Source organism: Electrophorus electricus, unplaced genomic scaffold, assembly GCF_041902795.1.
Source record: "Electrophorus electricus isolate QZ-2024a unplaced genomic scaffold, ASM4190279v1 Scaffold38, whole genome shotgun sequence".
Taxonomy (NCBI): domain Eukaryota; kingdom Metazoa; phylum Chordata; class Actinopteri; order Gymnotiformes; family Gymnotidae; genus Electrophorus; species Electrophorus electricus.
The window spans coordinates 236536-257959 of NW_027658671.1; the positions used below are offsets into that span (position 1 = coordinate 236536).

Genomic DNA, 21424 nt, shown 5'->3' on the forward strand with positions numbered 1-21424 from the left:
CAGAGTCCGATCTTTATGCTCCCTATCAAATTGAAGCTATTTTTGCCAGTTAGCCTCACTGATAAGTGGTTTTCTTAAGGCTACACAGCTGTTTAGTCCCAATCCCTTGAGTTCCCTTCACACTTATATTCAGCTTTTCTATTGTAACACGCCTAGCTCTACATGATTAGGTAACATTGACATCATCTAACACATTCAGAATTAAGACTTTATGAATGAAAGACCCAGCAGGAATAAGCAAAATGCTTTTTGCTTATTGCTTGTCACACTGAATAATGTTGCATTGCTCTTCATTTAACACAATAAATCCAAGCAATGACTAAGAATTTGCACATTATTACAAACTAATACATTTTTATTTATTGTATTTTTTGAGTTGAAGATTGTTCCATTAACTGCTCTGACCAGATGTAGCCATTTCATTATCATGAGCCCCCACCCTCTTCTTGTGCATATAATATAATCTCTGTTAATCCCCTCCTGTATAAACTGGTATTTTCAGAGACTTGCAAGTGTTTTTGGGAACTGTAGGCAGTGAGTGGAATTAGTTGAGGTTGCAGTTTCCTTGTACTTGGTTCTGCTGATGGTGTGAGGTGCTCTTTGTGCTTTCTGGTGGGTTTGGCACGCTGTAAATCTGGGTCTGCAGGAGGGTGGAGCTCGGGTGCTGGAGGGTGGGGCCCGGATGTTTGGGGGTGGAGCACCCTCTTCACACTAGGAGGGGCCACTGCTGTGCTGGTCTGGGTTTATGGACTCTTTAGACTTCTAATCTGAGACATCACATCATCCTGAGACATCAACTATAACCTTGAGTGGAACGTATTTTTCCTAATAATGTAGCATCTAATAAATACAGAAACCGAGCAACATCTGTAAACAGGAAGGAGTCTGAGAAAAAAAAGGATCTGGTAAACAAAGACAGCAAAGAAGGTTTTCACGTGTCATCAGGATCTCATGAGGATATTACCTGTGTAAGGTTGTGATCATATGAGGGTATTACCTGTGAAAGGTTGTGATCATACACAAATATGAGGATATTACCTGTGTAAGGATGTGATCATACACATATATGAGGATATTACCTGTGTAAGGTTGTGATCATACACATATATGAGGATATTACTTATGTAAGGTTGTGAATATACACATATGAGGATATTACCTGTGTAAGGTTGTGATATGAGGGTATTACCTGTGAAAGGTTGTGATCATACACATATATGAGGATATTACCTGTGTAAGGTTGTGATCATACATATATATGAGGATATTACCTGTGTAAGGTTGTGATCATACACATATATGAGGATATTACCTGTGAAAGGTTGTGATCATACACATATATGAGGATATTACCTGTGTAAGGTTGTGATCATATGAGGGTATTACCTGTGAAAGGTTGTGATCATAAACATATATGAGGATATTACCTGTGTAAGGTTGTCACCAAACACATATATGAGGATATTACCTGGTTGTTGGTTAGTTCTCGTCGGTCTTTGTTTCGCTTTGTTTTGGTTAGAGTGTGTTTGTCTTTCATTGTGTTTGTGATAAGAACCTGTGATATACCTAGCTCCTTGCTCCTGTTTTGTTTGTTTACATCTCATTTGTGCTCTCCCTCTGTATTTGCCGTCTACGCTGCCTTTCCCGTAAATGCTTACCCGGTATTGCTGTCTGTCTTTGATTTTGTTCAGTGTTTGTTTGTTTATTAAAACTAAGTGTTTCTTTATCCTATTTGTCACGATCGTTTTGGTTTTACTTGTTAGTTCCATTTCACGTAACACGCAAGGTGTCGGCACTTCACACGTGTGTTCCTGTTGTTTTTCTATCCTTTATATTTCATTTTGTTAAAATCATGCTATATGGAGCTGTCTTTAATCGTATTAGCTTTTCAAAGCTTCAAATGTGAAGTTTTACATTCATTTTTGTAGACATTTGTTAATCCCAGTTATCTCACTCTTTCTTGCATTATGCACTGGCTCACCGTATCACTGTATGTGACAGTTTCTCTTTCGAAAGCTTGCCTGAACGTTGGCATATTTTGACAGTTTTCAGTCTGTTCTGCCTTGCTTTCCTATATGCAGTTTTCCATGCTTGGTTAAATATGTGGGTTCAGAGCTGGAATAAATAATAACATACCCATTAAAGATGCTCCTACATGCTGCAGTGTGTCTTTCCATTTTTTATTTTTGTTCATTCATTTTTTTTGGCAACTAATAAGTTAAAAACAATTTGCAGACACTTCAATACTGAACAAAGCAGAATATCCCGATACATGTTTTGATAGTTTACATCAGTTTACAGCATTTGGCAGGCGCTCTTATTCAAAGCAAATTACATTTTAAAGCAAATTCTAGCTGGTTATCAATTAATAGGTCTTTGTTATTGCTGTACATCAAAAAAGCTGTAATACCAATAATATACAAGAATCTTTCTAAAAGAGCAAGAATTTGCCTCTCAAAAACAAGACATGCCTCTCTTGTCTGCATCAAAATTTCTGTTTGTCTTAAAAGTCAAATCCCAAAACCTTAGCCGGTTACTTGTGCACAACCAGAATTTTTGATGCACTTTGTTCCTCACTGCACTAGTGCTCCGCATATGTAAAAATGAAGACCCAGAACATGCAAAGATGTCATCAAAATATAGAATAGTTGTTTTGAGGAATCTAAAATCTATGATTGTCAATATTTGTTTATCACAGCATAATCACAGCTGCTAGCTAGTGTAACTAGTTAAGAGTGCATTTTTACCAATATCTACCTAAAGTAAGCTACTTTGAGTGGTTAACTACCTAACCTAGCTATTTCCTTTACTTAGCTATTTTGTCTTGACATGTTTGAATCAAAACAAAATGAAAATCTATCCTGATTGTTTGCTAAATCAATTCTTGATGATTCAGGGTAGCTAGCTAACCTAGTGAATTTAGCCACCTGGTCAAAGTGTAAAAGCCATGATTATTAAGGTTGTCTGCCAGATTTAATAAAAAAAAAGAAAGAAACAAGTTCACATGAAATGGGCCTTAATGAAGACATTGCTTTAGCCAAAGAAACAAAAAGTATCAGGGAGATGAGGAAGAAAATATGTTACTTGCAGGTTTGTCAGCATGGGGAGATTTACATGTGGGTTCTTATAATGCGCCACATAAAAAAGTGAACAGAGCTCGAATGATCTGATATTGTTAAGGGACTGAGGGGGCAAAACATTCAATTAATATTAGAAATACAAGAAATTTTATACACATTTACCGTGTATATGTGAATGGTTTATACATTGAAAAAATGCATCAAAAACAAATAAGATGAACAGTTGCATAGCTGGATAGGCCTAATATATTAATGGACAGAACACCGGAGCTTTTTGCCGAAGCAACGTCTGCGCTTGAGAGGAAATAAGATATTTTAACTTACACTAACTATCAATCAAAAGGTCCAGTAATACACAGTCCAGAAGTACATTTTAGTAATGCTAAAACGAGACAGCCGTGTTTATGTCGTCACACCTGGTGTTTGTGACGTCACAGAAAAAGGTTTAACTGGCGTCATGGTTACCATTTTGACAGAGTGCGCACACTGGACAAACCAAACTACGAACTACAAGGATATTCAACAAGTGTTATTTCACATTTTCCTGTGGATAAATTGGATTATTGTCAGTTATAGATTTCTCCGATATCAAAGGTAGGCCTAACTATCCTCTTTAAGGCAAACTGGGAAACGTCTATATGAAAAGAATGCACAAAGGAAATAATTTCCATGTGTTATTTAGATTGAGACGTCGTGTGTTTATATACAAAGCGTATTATTTCTCTTGAAAAGTGCTGGGTTTTGGATTCGTTTCTGATTTCCCTTAAATTCGCAACCCTTTTATCATCGATGGCACGTGCGTTCACTTAAATCAGCGCTTGGTCTAAAAGGAAGAACATCCACATTTATGGCGTTTGTATACTTGTCGGCATCAAAAAGTATCAGCAATGTAGTTTAAGATATATTTGTAATACAACTTTTGTATTTTGATTAAAATTAATTTTCGTTTCACGAAATACCAGTTGTGCTGCGTTTTGACATTGTGTGAAATTATAGGAGTTTTCAGATTATAATCATGAACATTTTCAGATTCTGTCATTAGAAACACGGTGACTAAAACATGCGTGTTACTTAAATTAACTAATAAATGAAGGAAAGATTGCTTGTAGATGAAACATTAACATTTTTACTTTCAAAAAGTGTTGGGGATAAAAATAGCCATTTAGGAATGTTACAATCTCATTTTCAACCGTAGTGACATGTAGCATCCCCATCATAATTTATGCATATGTCCGTGAACAAATTAAAATTGTTACTTGTGTGCTGATCATTTTAAGAGAATATTGAATAGATTAAGAAAAGTGTCATGGCCCGAGTCCTGCAGGGCAAGGAGCAGAACTCACAGACCTCTCTCGTCCCAGACAAACATTTATTAGACACGAAAGATTAGTAATCAATGGTAACTGCACTCATATGTAACAAACCATTGAATATAGGGACAGGCAGAAACACACACAACGAGTACAACCAGTAAACAATGAACAATAACACTAACACGAACGTGTACACATGTACGATGACCGACATCGAACGAAACACACAGTTTAGAGGTATAATTTAATATTTATTTGTAAAGTATTTAAAGATTTTATATATTTTCTGGTTTTCCACAGTGAGATCATCATGAGGGGAACAGGAAGTACAAAGAAGAACTTCTTCCCTGATGTGAAGACCATCCCAGCTCCACAAAAAAGACCTACAGAGGCAATGGCCAACCCAAATATTTCTCCTTTTCATTTCGTTAATTCGCACAGAGGAGGAAGCAGCATCTATTTCCCAGAAATTTCTGGAGTGCCCCAGAGGAAGCAATATAAACCTCAAGTCTCTCAAAACCTGAGAAAATCTGGCACGGGCATAACATTAGCGGCACTGCTGAAGGCCACGGATGTAAAAAATGGTGGAAAGTCAACAGGCAGACTCCTGGATGAAGGTCAGCGATGCAGCAAATCTCGGTTCCCTTCTCTGGTTGTAGAGCCACACACCAAGAGCAGTGCTGTGAGTGTGAAGGCTGATCACACTCCACCAGCTCCATCCATCTCAAGGCTACCCGCCCTCCACCCAAAGCTGGCTGCTCTCAAACAAAAAAGCCCAAAGCCTGCTGTGACCCTGCATGTCCCCCACAAACATGTCAGGGAAGTCCCAGGAAAGGTGCAGGACAAGCACAGTGAGGTGAACTCCACATTTTACACCAGGCCAGAAGTGGGTGAGGTCCTCTACCAGGACCTGGAGAGGCTAACGTCAACCCGTCAGTGTGCCTCCAAGGTCGAAGCTTCCCAGCACCAGTATGACCTGAGCTGCCACAAACCGCTGCTCATCAGGAGGGCGACCTTACATAAGGTAGAGAGCAGAGCTGCGCGCCCAGCTCCGCCTGCCCCCTCCCTGGTGCCACGTCGCAACCGTGTGCCCCGGCCATGCAAGACTGAGGATAAAAACAAGAGGCAGGACAAGTGCCAGGATGGCCAGGCTGCCTCTACTTCCCCTGGAGCCAAAGAAACATCTGTCGTGAAGATTTATTTCTCTCTGTTGTTAACAGGGAGAAGGAACTGTGGGCTTGACCAATTGGGGCAACAGACAGGTGAGCATAGGGGACCTCGCATCAATGGGTTAAAAAAAATGACTTCTTTTGACATTTATTTCACCGTCGAATACTAGAGTATTGAGTATTGAGTCAGATTTGTTTTATTTGTCTGTTGTGTCTCAGCACCTGCTCCAGTGCATGTGAAATGAATGGACTTCACCTGTTCTGTAGATGACCACGATCAGTTGCCTTACAGCCTTTGTAAGCAACAGAAACCTTCAGGGCCGTGTTTGCACATTTGCTCTCCAACCTGAGATTGTCTGACATCCAGCATTCCTGACACTTATTACTTCCTGAGAAAAAAAAAAAATCTTTAAATAAATGCAATTTTAAATGTATGCAGAGATGTTTTTCTGTGATATTTCTGTTTCAGTTATCTTGAGTGTGTGTAAAAATGGGTGTACGTTTGTTATCTTTCTTCACAACTGCTTCCTCTCCAACATACATATACTTGTGTTCTTCTTTCTACTGGACAAATACAACACACATTACATTTACTTTGACTTAAAGCACAAAGTTACACATCTGACTCTTGGTCTCTTCTGATTCAGCAAACACCAGTTCTCTTCTGCTGGTTGATAATCAGGGAAAGAAAAACTTTATCAGCTATGTAATGAGTTATGTTTTAGAAAGTCACAAATGACACCAAACATAATTACCCAAAGCTGATTTTAAAGACTGCATAGACCTATAGAACATTATGTAAATGACCACATTACTTAAAATAAGTAATTTATAGATAACTGTCTCTAAGCCCCATTAACCACATTAGTATTTTAATACTGGTTTTTGAAAAAAGAAAAAAAGAAAAAAAATAGTACAGTAGAAATTGCCAAATCTTACAGCTGTGAAAGTCAAAGGCTGTCACTCTTTGGTGGTAGTGGAACTGATTTGGCATTATGGGAAAATTCATAGATATAGTAATCATACGTTCTCTGTATGAGTGAGCATTTAAACCCCATTAAAAGTAGGACTTCAATATAAATAGATTTTTTTTAAAAAACTGGCACAGTAGAGTTTTTTCAAATTTGATCTGATAACCAAGTGCCTTCAAGCTGTATGATAAACCTCTGAGAAGCACTCTATAGGAAAATCATTTTGAGCCGTGCTTATTATGCTACTTTAACATATTTTTAATAGTGTTGATGCAATATCCATTCAAAGTATACATACCAGCAATGTGTACTTTCATGCAGCAGCATATCTTCCTACATTATACACATTATATATATATAACATCAGTATTCTGATGGCTAAGGGGAGCCTTGGAAGGGAGACAGATTAGACGGGGAAAACTGGAGATGGGAAGGGATGCGTAAAAACACAGACACCGTTGCAGCACAGAAGTGAGGTGTATCACAAGGGCTCACAGACCTCAATACCTGAAGGTAGCAGCTAGGAGCTTTGCTCAGAACTTTGGCAAAGACCCAGCACTGAGTGACTAGGTCACTGGGCTTATATAGGCCTAGCCCAGCTGTTGGGCGTTAAGTCTGATTAGTGGTATGACTAAGTCGAGGGCTCCCTCTGGTGGCCGGAGGGCCATCGGCCTGCACCGAGCCTTACAGATATTTATTGTTTGATTTATGTACAGGTACAGGTTCGATGACCATACTTGATATGCAGTTGCTTGGGTATGTTGTTTTATGTATGTTCTAAGAAAATGACACAAAGAGGTAAATTACAACACTATAAGCAGGACACATAGAATATCAACAAATATATTCAACCACAAAGGCTAATTATTTACATTAATGGCATTTAGCTGATGCCTTTTGATTCTCTGTTATTTGCATGTATTATTTATTGTCACTTTGACAATTACAGCCTTGTCCATTAGGGATGTGCTTCAGAGATGACACTGCAATTTAGTTCCGCATTAGTCCAGGACTAGATTATTATCTAGGAAAACAACACTTGGTCAACCCGCAGAGAAGCCATTCATGAATCGCAGCAAAAGACTATAGAAAGAGTCTGAGTCCCATGTTATTTAAATAACATTGAAGTATTTAGTAAGTAAATTTTAGTGTATGTCCTATTCATTAATGTAACATTCAGATGGAACTTCATGCCTATATTCCTTGAAAGCATATATGAATAAATGAGAACATTAGATCCTTTTAAATGACCCATTGACTCACTGATTAATTGACACGCAGAGATGTCAAGGCGCAGTGTACATTTACTAACAAGTTGGTACTAACGCCACGATAACGACACTGCAGGAACCTGTTCTAATGGATCTACTCGACCAATCTCTTACAAAGAGACGCCCTTCAGGTGTGTGTGCATACATGTGTGTACATATGTGTAAGAGTGCATGTGTATTTGGTGTACATCAGCCTCTCTTTCACTGTCTCTTCCTCTTTCTCTGTTTCTGTCTCTGTTTCTCTCCAGAGGAAGGCACCTGAACACCTGAAGCCATGCTGGCAGCCTTACCCAATCACATGGCCCATACACCAGTGAGCTCATCAGGCAGGATGAATTTACAGGTCAGTGCTGATGTCATATTCAACTGTTTATAACCAGTTCATGACAAGCTATAATCATTGTTTTTTCTTACACACACACACACACACACACATTTATGAAAGTCTGTATGTATTATAGGCATGTATGTACTAAATTAGTATTGCTGTAATAAACTTTTTAAGCATATTGTCAATACATCAATTCATTTACTTAATACTCATCATAGACCTTATATGCACCAAATACTTAAATTCCATCTCCAACTCCCCCGGTCCAATTGAATTTGCTTCATTGTACTTCATTGAACTGTTACTAAAGCAGTGTTAAAGTGGCATTAATGCTATACTAAAGCTATTCTAAAACTATACTATAGTTATACTAAAAAAATACTAAAGCAGTAGTAAATTAGTACTGCAGTAGAATCAACATGTCCCATGTTTTCATAAAATGTTTACTTTCTGCTGCATTCTGTGTTTACTACGGACAAAGCATCATTATCACTTGTTTTAATGATGTATTGTTTGTTTGTTTAGCTCATGCCTTTGCATTGCTCTACTGGTGGCTGGGAACAGCATGGCACAGCCTGACCTCTGGAATCTCTCTGCTTGACGTTTTTCTGCTCAGCAGGTAAGTTTGTGTTTGTGCATATACTCTGTATTGTACTCTGCATTGCTATGTTCTCCCTCTGTCTCTCCACAGACACACTGCATATGTGAGGAAGGCTATCTTCCTCTTCCTCCTCTTGCTGCTTTTCGGTGAGTCTGCATTTCTGAGTCACTACATATCAAATCATCTCATGTCCGAGCTCCTGTGTGGGTAAAAAAACATTTGTACTCAATACACAAAAGACACAATGACAGAAATGCACATGTAACGATGCAGTGTAAGCTGACAGGTCTGCTGGTAGCAGTTAGGAAATGACAGCAGATATATTGGTAAGAAATGTTTTGATAACTGGCATGTTAGTGACATGTGTAGTTGACAGGGACTTTAGTGATGGGTGTGTTATTTTTTTTTACTGGAGCACGGGACTGGTTCTCCTTAGTCACTGATTGATTGCACACACGTTCACACACCTGTCCGAGCCCCTCTGGTTGTGAGTACTCTCACTGGCTGAAGAGTAAATGCAGGAATGAAACCATACACGTTTATTGGATGCCTCCTATGTGCTAGAACATAAACTGTTAATACTGGTAATAAACCCACTGTTTCAAAATTCTTCTCTCTCTCTCTCTCTCTCTCTCTCTCTCTCTCTCTCTCTCTCTCTCTCTCTCTCTCTCTCTCTCTCTCTCTCTCTCTCTCTCTCTCTCTCTCTCTCTCTCTCTCTCTCTCTCTCTCTCTCTCTCTCTCTGCAGCCTGGGGCCTACCCTGTTAAGTGTTGGGCATTCCGTGGTCCCCAAAGATTACTCACATTACCTTGGAACACATCCCTCATAACTTCTCATCCACTGGACACATCAACATTGCTCCAAAGGACTTCACCGTTCATGTGAGTCGTGAAAAACACACACACACACACCCGCACACACACACACACAACACCAAATTATTTAATTAATAAGTTGCCCTGTCATCTCGTGATAGAGCTGCTCCTTTTTAAGGGGTTCCAGGGTGTAATGTTTTCACATTTCAAGTTCAAGTTCAAGTTCAAGTTCGGTTTATTCGTCACATACATAGTCATACACAGTATAACACGCAGTGAAATGGTGGAGAGTGCTCTGTCTAAACTGAGCAAGAGAAACAGGGGTACATAGAGAAAAATATATATATATGCAGATAAATATATATATTCTATGTATGTACAAAAATATATTAACAATGTATGTACAATATATGTATATTATGATTATATACACAATGTACAATGTATATGGTTGGGTATATATGTACACAATCTACAGAATGTACAGATCCATTTTGTATAATACCATATCTACAGTTGTTGTGTAACAGGGTAATTGAGTATAAATCTAAATCTATATATACAGATGTACAGATATACAGTCATGTTACATGGTGGTGGTGGTGGTCCCCACAGTTTATCAGTTTCCCTGATTCAGGGCCCGAATGGCCTGTGGGAAGAAGCTCCTCTTCAGCCTCTCTGTCTTGGTCTTCAGGGAGCGGAAGCGCCTCCCTGACCTCAACAGAGAGAAGAGTGTATTGTTGGGATGGGTGGGGTCCTTCACAATTTTCCTGGCCTTGGTCTGGCACCGCTTGTAGTAGATGGTCTGCAGGTCAGGAAGTTCCGAGTGAGTGATGCGCTCTGCTGAACGCGCTACCCTTTGGAGTGCTTGTCTGTCCTGCTTGGTGCTATTCCCAAACCAGACTGTGATGTTCCCCGTGAGGATGCTCTCGATAGTGCAGGTGTAGAAGTTCCACAGTACCTTGGAGGGCAGTCTGAAGTCCCTTAGGCGTCTGAGGTGGTAAAGACGCTGACGAGCCTTCTTTGCCAGGGAGCTGGTATGGCGGGACCAGGACAGGTCCTGCGAGATGTGAACACCAAGGTACCTGAAACTATCTACTCTCTCCACCGTGGTCCCACTGATCCTCACAGGTTGGTAGTGCCGCTCCTGCTTCTTGCTGCAATCCACGATCAGCTCCTTTGTCTAACTGACGTTTAGGAGGAGATTATTTTCCTGGCACCAGTTTTCGAGGTGTTTAATCTCCTCCAGGTAGGCCCTCTCGTCGTTGTCCGAGATCTGACCCACGACAACGGTGTCGTCAGCAAACTTGACAATGATGTTAGAGCTGGAAGTGGCTGTGCAGTCATAGGTGTACAGTGAGTAGAGCAGGGGGCTTAGGACACAACCCTGAGGAGCTCCAGTGCTGAGGGTGAGGGTGGTTGAGGAGCAGTTGCCCACCCGTACTGATTGTGGTCTGTCTGTTAGGAAGTTGGAGATCCAGTCGCACAGGGATGTATGCAGTCTTAGATCTCCCAACTTAGTAGTGAGTAGGGAGGGGATGATAGTGTTGAATGCTGAACTGTAGTCGACAAATAGTATTTTAACATAATTTCCCCTCCCTTCGTCCAGGTGAGTCATTGTAGTGTGGAGCAGATGTGCAATCGCATCGTCAGTGGAGCGGTTGTGGCGATATGCAAACTGCAGTGGGTCCATGGAGGCTGGCAATGAAGATGTGATGAAGTCTCTGACTAGCTTTTCAAAGCACTTCATCACGACTGATGTGAGGGCGACAGGGCGGTAGTCATTGAGGTCGGAGGAGGGTCAAGGTTTCTTCGGGACGGGGACGATGGTGGACCGCTTGAAGCTGGACGGGACAATACCGAGCGTCAGGGAGAGATTGAAGATGTCGGTGAATACCGGGGCTAGCTGATCTGCGCAGGCTTTGAGGACCCTCCCGCAGATACCGTCTGGTCCCATCGCCTTCCTGGTATTCACCCTTTTAAACACTCTCCTCACGTCACTCTCCGTGATGATGAGAGGGCGCTGTTCTATGGTGGGCCCCGCGCATGTGCCATTGGCTGCGCCGATAGTGCCATTAGCACTAGCGCCGTTAGCATTAGCGCTGTTAGCACTAGCGCCGTTAGCATTAGCGCTGTTAGCACTAGCGCTGTTAGCACTAGCGCCGTTAGCATTAGCGCTGTTAGCATTGGCACTGTTAGCACTAGCGCCGTTAGCATTTGTGCTGCTACCATTAGCGCTGCTAGATGTAGCCTCGAAGCGAGCAAAGAATGTATTCAGCTCGTTCGCCAGAGACTCATCCGCACTCATCATTTTTATACACTCCTGCTCTTCCAGGCACTGACACATGAAAACGAGGAAGGAAAACCTCTTGGAACATTTACTTATGACCAAGATGGAGAACCCATCCAGACCTACCAACTTCCTGTAAGAAAGTTGTACAGTAACTCACCAAAATATAGAAAGATGGAAATATTTACACATCACTTTTTATTCCGATAATGTTAGCAGTGTTAATATTATTAATAATGTATTATTGGTGTTAGTGTATTTAATGTATTTATATATACTTTACTTTATATATACACTATAATCTTTTGTACTCAAGTTGATAACATTTATTGACACTTTGGCCCTTTAAAACATCTACAGTAATACATCTCCCTCTGGTGGACAAATTAATGTACCACATCTCAAATGCATCTCTAAAGAAAAAGTTCAACATTGTTTCACTGATCTTAGGCCAGTTTTGCTGTTGCTCCACTTAAGAATAAAAAAAAATTAGGGGCAAAAATTTGTACAACACTCGAAAAATAGAACATAAATGGTGCCACACTAAGCTTGTAGTCTTCCAGCTTGCATGGAAGGAGAGCCTTCCATAGAATAGCACTTATTAACACTCCAACATCTTATCTCTCAAACCTCATAGAAAATAACTAAAATAATGCTATATTTCTTTTTAGTACAATTGCACATCTACTAAGAAATATTCTGCTCTCACACGTTTCATAAGGAAATCCTACCCGAAGTAACTGAACCTTTACTAAAAATGTAGGCTTTCAGTCAGTGTTTAGGCCTAATCATAGTACAGAGACAGCACAAATTAAAGTAGTTAATAACCTGTTGTTGGCTTCTGACCAGGATTATGTCTCTTTGCTTGTATTACTTGATCTGAGTGCAGCATTTGACAATATAGATCACATCATTTTAGTACATAGACTCAAAAATGTTGGAAATCCTGGCAGTGGATCTAGAACACATACACATACACACACACACACACACACACACACACACACACACACACACATACACACACACACACACACACACACACACACACACACACACACACACACACACACACACACACACACACACCTTTCCGTAACACCCCTCCCCATACACAAACAACAAAACATGCCCAAAACTTCAACATCTGGAAAGAGCATCTGCCACTACATTTTCTGAACCCTTTTTATGTTTGATGTCAATATTAAACACTTGTTTAATCAGAGACCAATGCATTAAGCGTTGATTGGCATTAGCCATATTCTGCAAGAACACGAGCGGATTGTGATCAGTGTATATGGTAATGGAAGACCACCAAGGTACACCTCAAAATGTTGTAACACTAGGAGGAGCGCAAGGGCCTCCTTCTCAATAGTGCTATAGGCCAGTTCAGAGAGAGAGAACTGGTGTTTGCTGAATCAGAAGAGACCAAGAGTCAGATGTGTAACTTTGTGCTTTAAGTCAAAGTAAATGTAATGTGTGTTGTATTTGTCCAGTAGAAAGAAGAACACAAGTATATGTATGTTGGAGAGGAAGCAGTTGTGAAGAAAGATAACAAACGTACACCCATTTTTACACACACTCAAGATAACTGAAACAGAAATATCACAGAAAAACATCTCTGCATACATTTAAAATTGCATTTATTTAAAGATTTTTTTTTTTCTCAGGAAGTAATAAGTGTCAGGAATTCTGGATGTCAGACAATCTCAGGTTGGAGAGCAAATGTGCAAACACGGCCCTGAAGGTTTCTGTTGCTTACAAAGGCTGTAAGGCAACTGATCGTGGTCATCTACAGAACAGGTGAAGTCCATTCATTTCACATGCACTGGAGCAGGTGCTGAGACACAACAGACAAATAAAACAAATCTGACTCAATACTCAATACTCTAGTATTCGACGGTGAAATAAATGTCAAAAGAAGTCATTTTTTTTAACCCATTGATGCGAGGTCCCCTATGCTCACCTGTCTGTTGCCCCAATTGGTCAAGCCCACAGTTCCTTCTCCCTGTTAACAACAGAGAGAAATAAATCTTCACGACAGATGTTTCTTTGGCTCCAGGGGAAGTAGAGGCAGCCTGGCCATCCTGGCACTTGTCCTGCCTCTTGTTTTTATCCTCAGTCTTGCATGGCCGGGGCACACGGTTGCGACGTGGCACCAGGGAGGGGGCAGGCGGAGCTGGGCGCGCAGCTCTGCTCTCTAGCTTATGTAAGGTCGCCCTCCTGATGAGCAGCGGTTTGTGGCAGCTCAGGTCATACTGGTGCTGGGAAGCTTCGACCTTGGAGGCACACTGACTGGCTGACGTTAGCCTCTCCAGGTCCTGGTAGAGGACCTCACCCACTTCTGGCCTGGTGTAAAATGTGGAGTTCACCTCACTGTGCTTGTCCTGCACCTTTCCTGGGACTTCCCTGACATGTTTGTGGGGGACATGCAGGGTCACAGCAGGCTTTGGGCTTTTTTGTTTGAGAGCTGCCAGCTTTGGGTGGAGGGCGGGTAGCCTTGAGATGGATGGAGCTGGTGGAGTGTGATCAGCCTTCACACTCACAGCACTGCTCTTGGTGTGTGGCTCTACAACCAGAGAAGGGAACCGAGATTTGCTGCATCGCTGACCTTCATCCAGGAGTCTGCCTGTTGACTTTCCACCATTTTTTACATCCGTGGCCTTCAGCACTGCCGATAATGTTGTGCCCATGCCAGATTTTCTCAGGTTTTGAGGTTTATATTGCTTCCTCTGGGGCACTCCAGAAATGTCTGGGAAATAGATGCTGCTTCCTCCTCTGTGCGAATTAACGAAATGAAAAGGAGAAATTTTTGGGTTGGCCATTGCCTCTGTAGGGCTTTTTTCTGGAGCTGGGATGGTCTTCACATCAGGGAAGAAGTTCTTGTTTGTACTTCCTGTTCCCCTCATGATGATCTCACTGTGGAAAACCAGAAAATATATAAAATCTTGAAATACTTTACAAATAAATATTAAATTATACCTCTAAACTGTGTGTGTTTCGTTCGATGTCGGTCATCGTACATGTGTACACGTTCATGTTAGTGTTATTGTTCATTGTTTACTGGTTGTACTCGTTATGTGTGTTTCTGCCTGTCCCCATGTTCACGCTGCAATGGTTTGTTACATATGAGTGCAGTTACCGTTGATTACTAATCTTTTGTGTCTAATAAATGTTTTTCTGGGACGAGAGAGGTCTGTGAGTCCTGCTCCTTGCCCTGCAGCACGCGGGCCGTGACACTTTTCTTAATCTATTCAATATTCTCTTAAAATGATCAGCACAAAAGTAACTATTTTAATTTGTTCACGGGCATATGCGTAAATTATGATGAGGATGCTACATGTCACTACGGTTGAAAATCAGATTGTAACATTCCTAAATGGCTATTTTTATCCCCAACACTTTTTGAAAGTAAAAATGGTAATGTTTCATCTACAAGCAATCTTTCCTTCATTTATTAATTCATTTAAGTAACACACATGTTTTAGTCATCGTGTTTCTAATGACAGAATCTGAAAACGTTCATGATTATAATCTGAAAACTCCTATAATGTCACACAATGTCAAAACGCAGCGCAACTGATATTTCGTGAAACGAAAATGAATTTTAATCAAAATACAAAAGTTGTATTACAAATATATCTTAAACTACATTGCTGATACTTTTCGACGCCGACAAGTATACAAACGCCATAAATGTGGACGTTCTTCCTTTTAGTCCAAGCGCTGATTTAAGTGAACGCACGTGCCATCGATGATAAAAGGGATGCAAATTTAAGGGACATCAGAAACGAATCCAAAACCCAGCACTTTTCAAGAGAAATAATACGCTTTGTATATAAACACACGACGTCTCAATCTAAATAACACATGGAAATTATTTCCTTTATGCATTCTTTTCATATAGACGTTTCCCAGTTTGCCTTAAAGAGGATAGTTAGGCCTACCTTTGATATCGGAGAAATGTCTAACTGACAATAATCCAATTTATCCACAGGAAAATGTGAAAAAACAATTGTTGAATATCCTTGTAGTTCGTAGTTTGGTTTGTCCAGTTTGCGCACTCTGTCAAAATGGTAACCATGACGCCAGTTAAGCCTTTTTATATATCTGCTTCTGTGACGTCACAAACAGCAGGTGTGACGACATAAACACGGCTGTCTCGTTTTACCATTACTAAAATGTACTTCTGGACTGTGTATTACTGGACCTTTTGATTGATAGTTAGTGTAAGTTAAAATATCTTATTTCCTCTCAAGCGCAGACGTTGCTTCGGCAAAAAGCTCCGGTGTTCTGTCCATTAATATATTAGGCCTATCCAGCTATGCAACTGTTCATCTTATTTGTTTTTGATGCATTTTTTCAATGTATAAACCATTCACATATACACGGTAAATGTGTATAAAATTTGTTGTATTTGTAATATTAATTGAATGTTTTGCCCCCTCAGTCCCTTAACAATATCACATCATTCGAGCTCTGTTCACTTTTTTATGTGGCGCATTATAAGAACCCAAATGTAAATCTCCCGATGCTGACAAACCTGCAAGTAACATATTTTCTTCCTCATCTCCCTGATGCTTTTTGTTTAATCTTGCTACCTATTATTTTTATTATTATTATTATTATTATTATTATTATTATTATTATTATTATTATTATTATTATTAACATTTATATAGCACCTTTCTCAGACTCAAGAACACTTTACAAGCAGGTATCAGCTGTTATAGTCACTCACATGCCGATGATTAGTTAACATGTTACCTTAAACTTCAACCTAGATTTTGGTGTTTTTTCTCCTCCTGTAATGGTACATTGGAAATGATTAGATTTCTTTGGCTAAAGCAATGTCTTCATTAAGGCCCATTTCATGTGAACTTGTTTCTTTCTTTTTTTTAATTAAATCTGGCAGACAACCTTAATAATCATGGCTTTTACACTTTGACCAGGTGGCTAAATTCACTAGGTTAGCTAGCTACCCTGAATCATCAAGAATTGATTCAGCAAACAATCAGGATAGATTTTCATTTCGTTTTGATTCAAACATGTCAGGACAAAATAGTTAAGTAAAGGAAATAGCTAGGTTAGGTAGTTAATCACTCAAAGTAGCTTACTTTAGGTAGATATTGGTCAAAATGCACTCTTAACTAGTTACACTAGCTAGCAGCTGTGATTATGCTGTGATAAACAAATATTGACAATCATAGATTTTAGATTCCTCAAAACAACTATTCTATATTTTGATGACATCTTTGCATGTTCTGGGTCTTCATTTTTACATATGCAGAGCACTAGTGCAGTGAGGAACAAAGTGCATCAAAAATTCTGGTTGTGCACAAGTAACCGGCTAAGGTTTTAGGATTTGACTTTTAAGACAAACAGAAATTTTGATGCAGACAAGAGAGGCATGTCTTGTTTTTGAGAGGCAAATTCTTGCTCTTTTAGAAAGATTCTTGTATATTATTGGTATTACATCTTTTTTGATGTACAGCAATAACAAAGACCTATTAATGAATAACCAGCTAGAATTTGCTTTAAAATGTAATTTGCTTTGAATAAGAGCGCCTGCCAAATGCTGTAAAGCTTAAGATCTGTTCTTGGAATGTATCCTGGAAACTGATGTAAACTATCAAAAAATGTATCGGGATATTCTGCTTTGTTCAGTATTGAAGTGTCTGCAAATTGTTTTTAACTTATTAGTTGCCAAAAAAAATAAATGAACAAAAATAAAAAATGGAAAGACACACTGCAGCATGTAGGAGCATCTTTAATGGGTATGTTATTATTTATTCCAGCTCTGAACCCACATATTTAACCAAGCATGGAAAACTGCATAAAGGAAAGCAAGGCAGAACAGACTGAAAACTGTCAAAATATGCCAACGTTCAGGCAAGCTTTCGGAAGAGAAACTGTCACATACAGTGATATGGTGAGCCAGTGCATAATGCAAGAAAGAATGAGATAACTGGGATTAACAAATGTCTACAAAAATGAATGTAAAACTTCACATTTGAAGCTTTGAAAAGCTAATACGATTAAAGACAGCTCCATATAGCATGATTTTAACAAAATGAAATATAAAGGATAGAAAAACAACAGGAACACACGTGTGAAGTGCCGACACCTTGCGTGTTACGTGAAATGGAACTAACAAGTAAAACCAAAACGATTGTGACAAATAGGATAAAGAAACACTTAGTTTTAATAAACAAACAAACACTGAACAAAATCAAAGACAGACAGCAATACCGGGTAAGCATTTACGGGAAAGGCAGCGTACACGGCAAACACAGAGGGAGAGCACAAATGAGATGTAAACAAACAAAACAGGAGCAAGGAGCTAGGTGTAACACAGGTTCTTATCACAAACACAATGAAAGACAAACACACTCTAACCAAAACAAAGCGAAACAAAGACCGACGAGAACTAACCAACAACCAAGAGAGACATATTATCAAACACATATCAACGAAGGCACAAGGAGAAACAAAAGCTAACCATAAGCGAGGAGAAACAATAACTGTCAAACAAGATACATAGGAACGTTTTTTTTTTGTATAAGACTATAATCAGGGATACATCAGAAACAGTTGGAGACAAAGGGGAGGAGACAGGCATCCATAGAGAATGACAAAACCCCAGAAGTTACTAGGTTGCCTGGGAAACGGGGAATGCTCCGGTCTGTAGACGTGACAGGCACACAGCATCATGGGAGTCACCTTGCTCCCCTCCACTCTCCTGACTGGATCCCACGTCAAAGATCAGAGCAGATGTCACATATATAAATATACACTGTCATGGCATGGCCCCCTCCTCCTAGACTCCTCGCTGTTTGTTTGACGTCACGTGTGTGTGTCTTCATTGCCACACCCCACCCATGTGTCATACCTGTCTCTGGTTATCTCCCTTGTTAATGTGAGAACTATGACAACAGTAGTCTCCGGTCAGACGTGGATTCCGATCGCTTTATGTACTCTTCAATGAAGGTGAAGGAGTCCCTCCACGAGGATCCCACTTTTGGGGTTGGATAATCTTTGTTCTCACTGTCAGCGGGAGGGCAGGAGCAGAGTCCAGCGCTGGTTTGTATAAAATGGGGAAAAGTCTCATTTAAATACGAGGAACAACAACCAGTCCACAGTCCAAAAAGCAAACAGTGTTAACAGGCAAAGGTCAGCACTAGGAAGACCAAACAGCAGACTTTGGTAAAAAGGGCAGACACACAGAAACAGAAACATGTTCAGGAAAAGTGGAAAAAAAAACAAGACTACTTTGCATACACCAGCTCAGAAATACAACTCAGATGAGTAATTTTCTAAAGTTAGTTACACATTCTCACCTACACTGGGCTACACAACAGAATTTACTCTAATATCTTTGTAATTATAATTAATTCAGGTAAATTTATTATGTTTTACACATGTTACATCTTGGCCTGCATCTGTTTCCATAACTGGCTGTGAAAATGTGAAAGAGAATGTTAATGTGGGTAAAAGAGAGATGTGTGTGTGTGTGTGTGTGTGTGTGTGTGTGTGTGTGTGTGTGTGTGTGTGTGTGTGTGTGTGTGTGTGTGTGTGTGTGTGAAAGAGTGATAGGACACCCACTGTGTGTGGGGGGGGTGGGTGTGTGTGTGTGCTTGCATGTGAGAGTCAGAGGATATTGACTCTGCGTGTGTTTGTGTGTGTGTGTATGCATGTGAAAGGATACTGACTGTGTGTGTGTGTGTGTGTGTGTGTGTGTGTGTATGTGTGTGAGAGAGTGAGAGAGAGGATTCTGACTGTGTGTGTCTGTGTGTGAGTGAGAGGATAATGACTGTGTGTGAGAGGATACTGACAGCACGTGTGTGTGTGTGTGTTTGTGAGCGACGGTCAGAGAGTGAGAGGACACCCACTGTGTGTGTGTGTGTGTGTGTGTGTGTGTGTGTGTGTGTCTGAGTGTGAGTGAGAGAGGATACTTACAACATCCTCTCACACTGTGTGTGTGTGTGTGTATAAAGAGGCAGTAAGTCAGTAACTCACTGTAGTTTCTCCAGTTTACAGTGTGGATCCTCCAGTAGAGCAGAGAGCTGCTTCACTCCTGAGTCTCCTGGTTTATTGTGGTTCAGATTCAGCTCTCTCAGGTGTGATGAGGGGTTTGACCTCAGAGCTGAAGCCAGAGCAGCACAACCTTGATCTGTAATACTGCAGTTATACAGCCTGTAGAGAGAAGGAGAAATTCCTCACACTTACAGATCAGTATACATACACATGTTGTGATAGTGATGCAGTGATGGTGTGTGTGTATATAGAGAGAATGAGTGAGTGAGTGTGTGAGTGAGTAAATGTGAATCTAATTAATACAGTGATGGAATGTGTGTGTCAGAAAGAGGAAGAGGGTAATAGCAATTATATCTGTGTGTATGTATTTGTGTGTGTGGGGATATTGACTCCATGTTTGTGTGTGCATGTGTGTGTGTGTGGATACTGAATGTGTACACGTGAGAGGATACTGACTGTGTGTTTGTGTGTGTGAGAGAGAGAGGGAGAGAGAGAGCTTAATGACAGTATGTATTTGTGCGTGTGTGTTTGAGGATACTGACTGATGATATTGAGTGTGCGCATATGTGTGCGAGGATATTGGGTTTGACTGTATGTGTATGTATGTGTGCTTGTGTGTGTGTGTGTGTGTGTGTGTGTGTATATAAAGAGACAGTAAATCAGTAACTCACTGTAGTTTCTCCAGTTTACAGTGTGGATCCTCCAGTAGAGCAGAGAGCTGCTTCACTCCTGAGTCACCTGGTTTATTGAAGTTCAGATTCAGCTCTCTCAGGTGTGATGAGGGGTTTGACCTCAGAGCTGAAGCCAGAGCAGCACAGCCTTCATCTGTAATACTGCAGTTATCCAGCCTGCAGAGAGGAGAAAAACCCCTCACATTTACAGATCAGTACACGCACACACACCCTATGCTAATGAGCATGTGCGCACACACATGCTTACACAAATGCAAACACATAATCACAATCACACTGCCTCACCCCCACACAACCACACACACAAAAAGTTACAATGTGTGGTGTTGGGGGGGGGGGGTGACACACTGTGTGTGAGGTGTGTTAATTCAGAGCACTGTTAACAAGAAAATAAACAAATTAAAACTGCTTCTTTGTTAGCTCCACTGCTCACTAAGTTTGGAAACAGTCCCACAAGTCAACAGGCAAACAATACATTGACAGTGCAAACTGAATTACTATAAACTGATCAAAGACACTAACAGTATAAACAGCCACTGATTCAGACACTAAAGTATTGGAGGACAGACAGAAGTGTCATGGTACGGTGTTTGACATATGTAGTGTGTTTGTGTGTGTTGAGTTGTGCTTATGATTAAAATGTATGTTATGTTTAACGTGCCTTGTCCCCGCATCCTCCTTAACCTGTTAAACATCACAGAAGGGTGAATACAATTTTATAATCATGGAGTTCCATATTCCTGTGGAGGAAACTGAACAAAACTGTTAGTTTGTGTAACAGAGAAAGAAGCAGTGTGATGATATTGTGCAGAGATTAAGTGCAGGCAGTTCACACTGAGCAGTGGGGAGTGATAT

The 21424-nt window shown here is 40.4% G+C and overlaps 1 protein-coding gene across 1 annotated transcript in view; it reads right to left on the bottom strand.

Annotated features, from left to right (window-relative positions):
* Window positions 1–20754, bottom strand: part of LOC145655862 (ribonuclease inhibitor-like) — a gene marked incomplete at its 5' end in the record, with an annotated part of 52093 nt that extends 31339 nt beyond the window's left edge. The window contains 2 exons of the mRNA XM_081709327.1: window positions 19860–20036; window positions 20549–20754. Of these exons, the coding sequence (XP_081565453.1) occupies window positions 19860–20036; window positions 20549–20754 (383 nt within the window). The remainder of the gene's footprint in view (window positions 1–19859; window positions 20037–20548) is intronic.
* Between the last annotated feature and the right edge of the window lie 670 nt (window positions 20755–21424).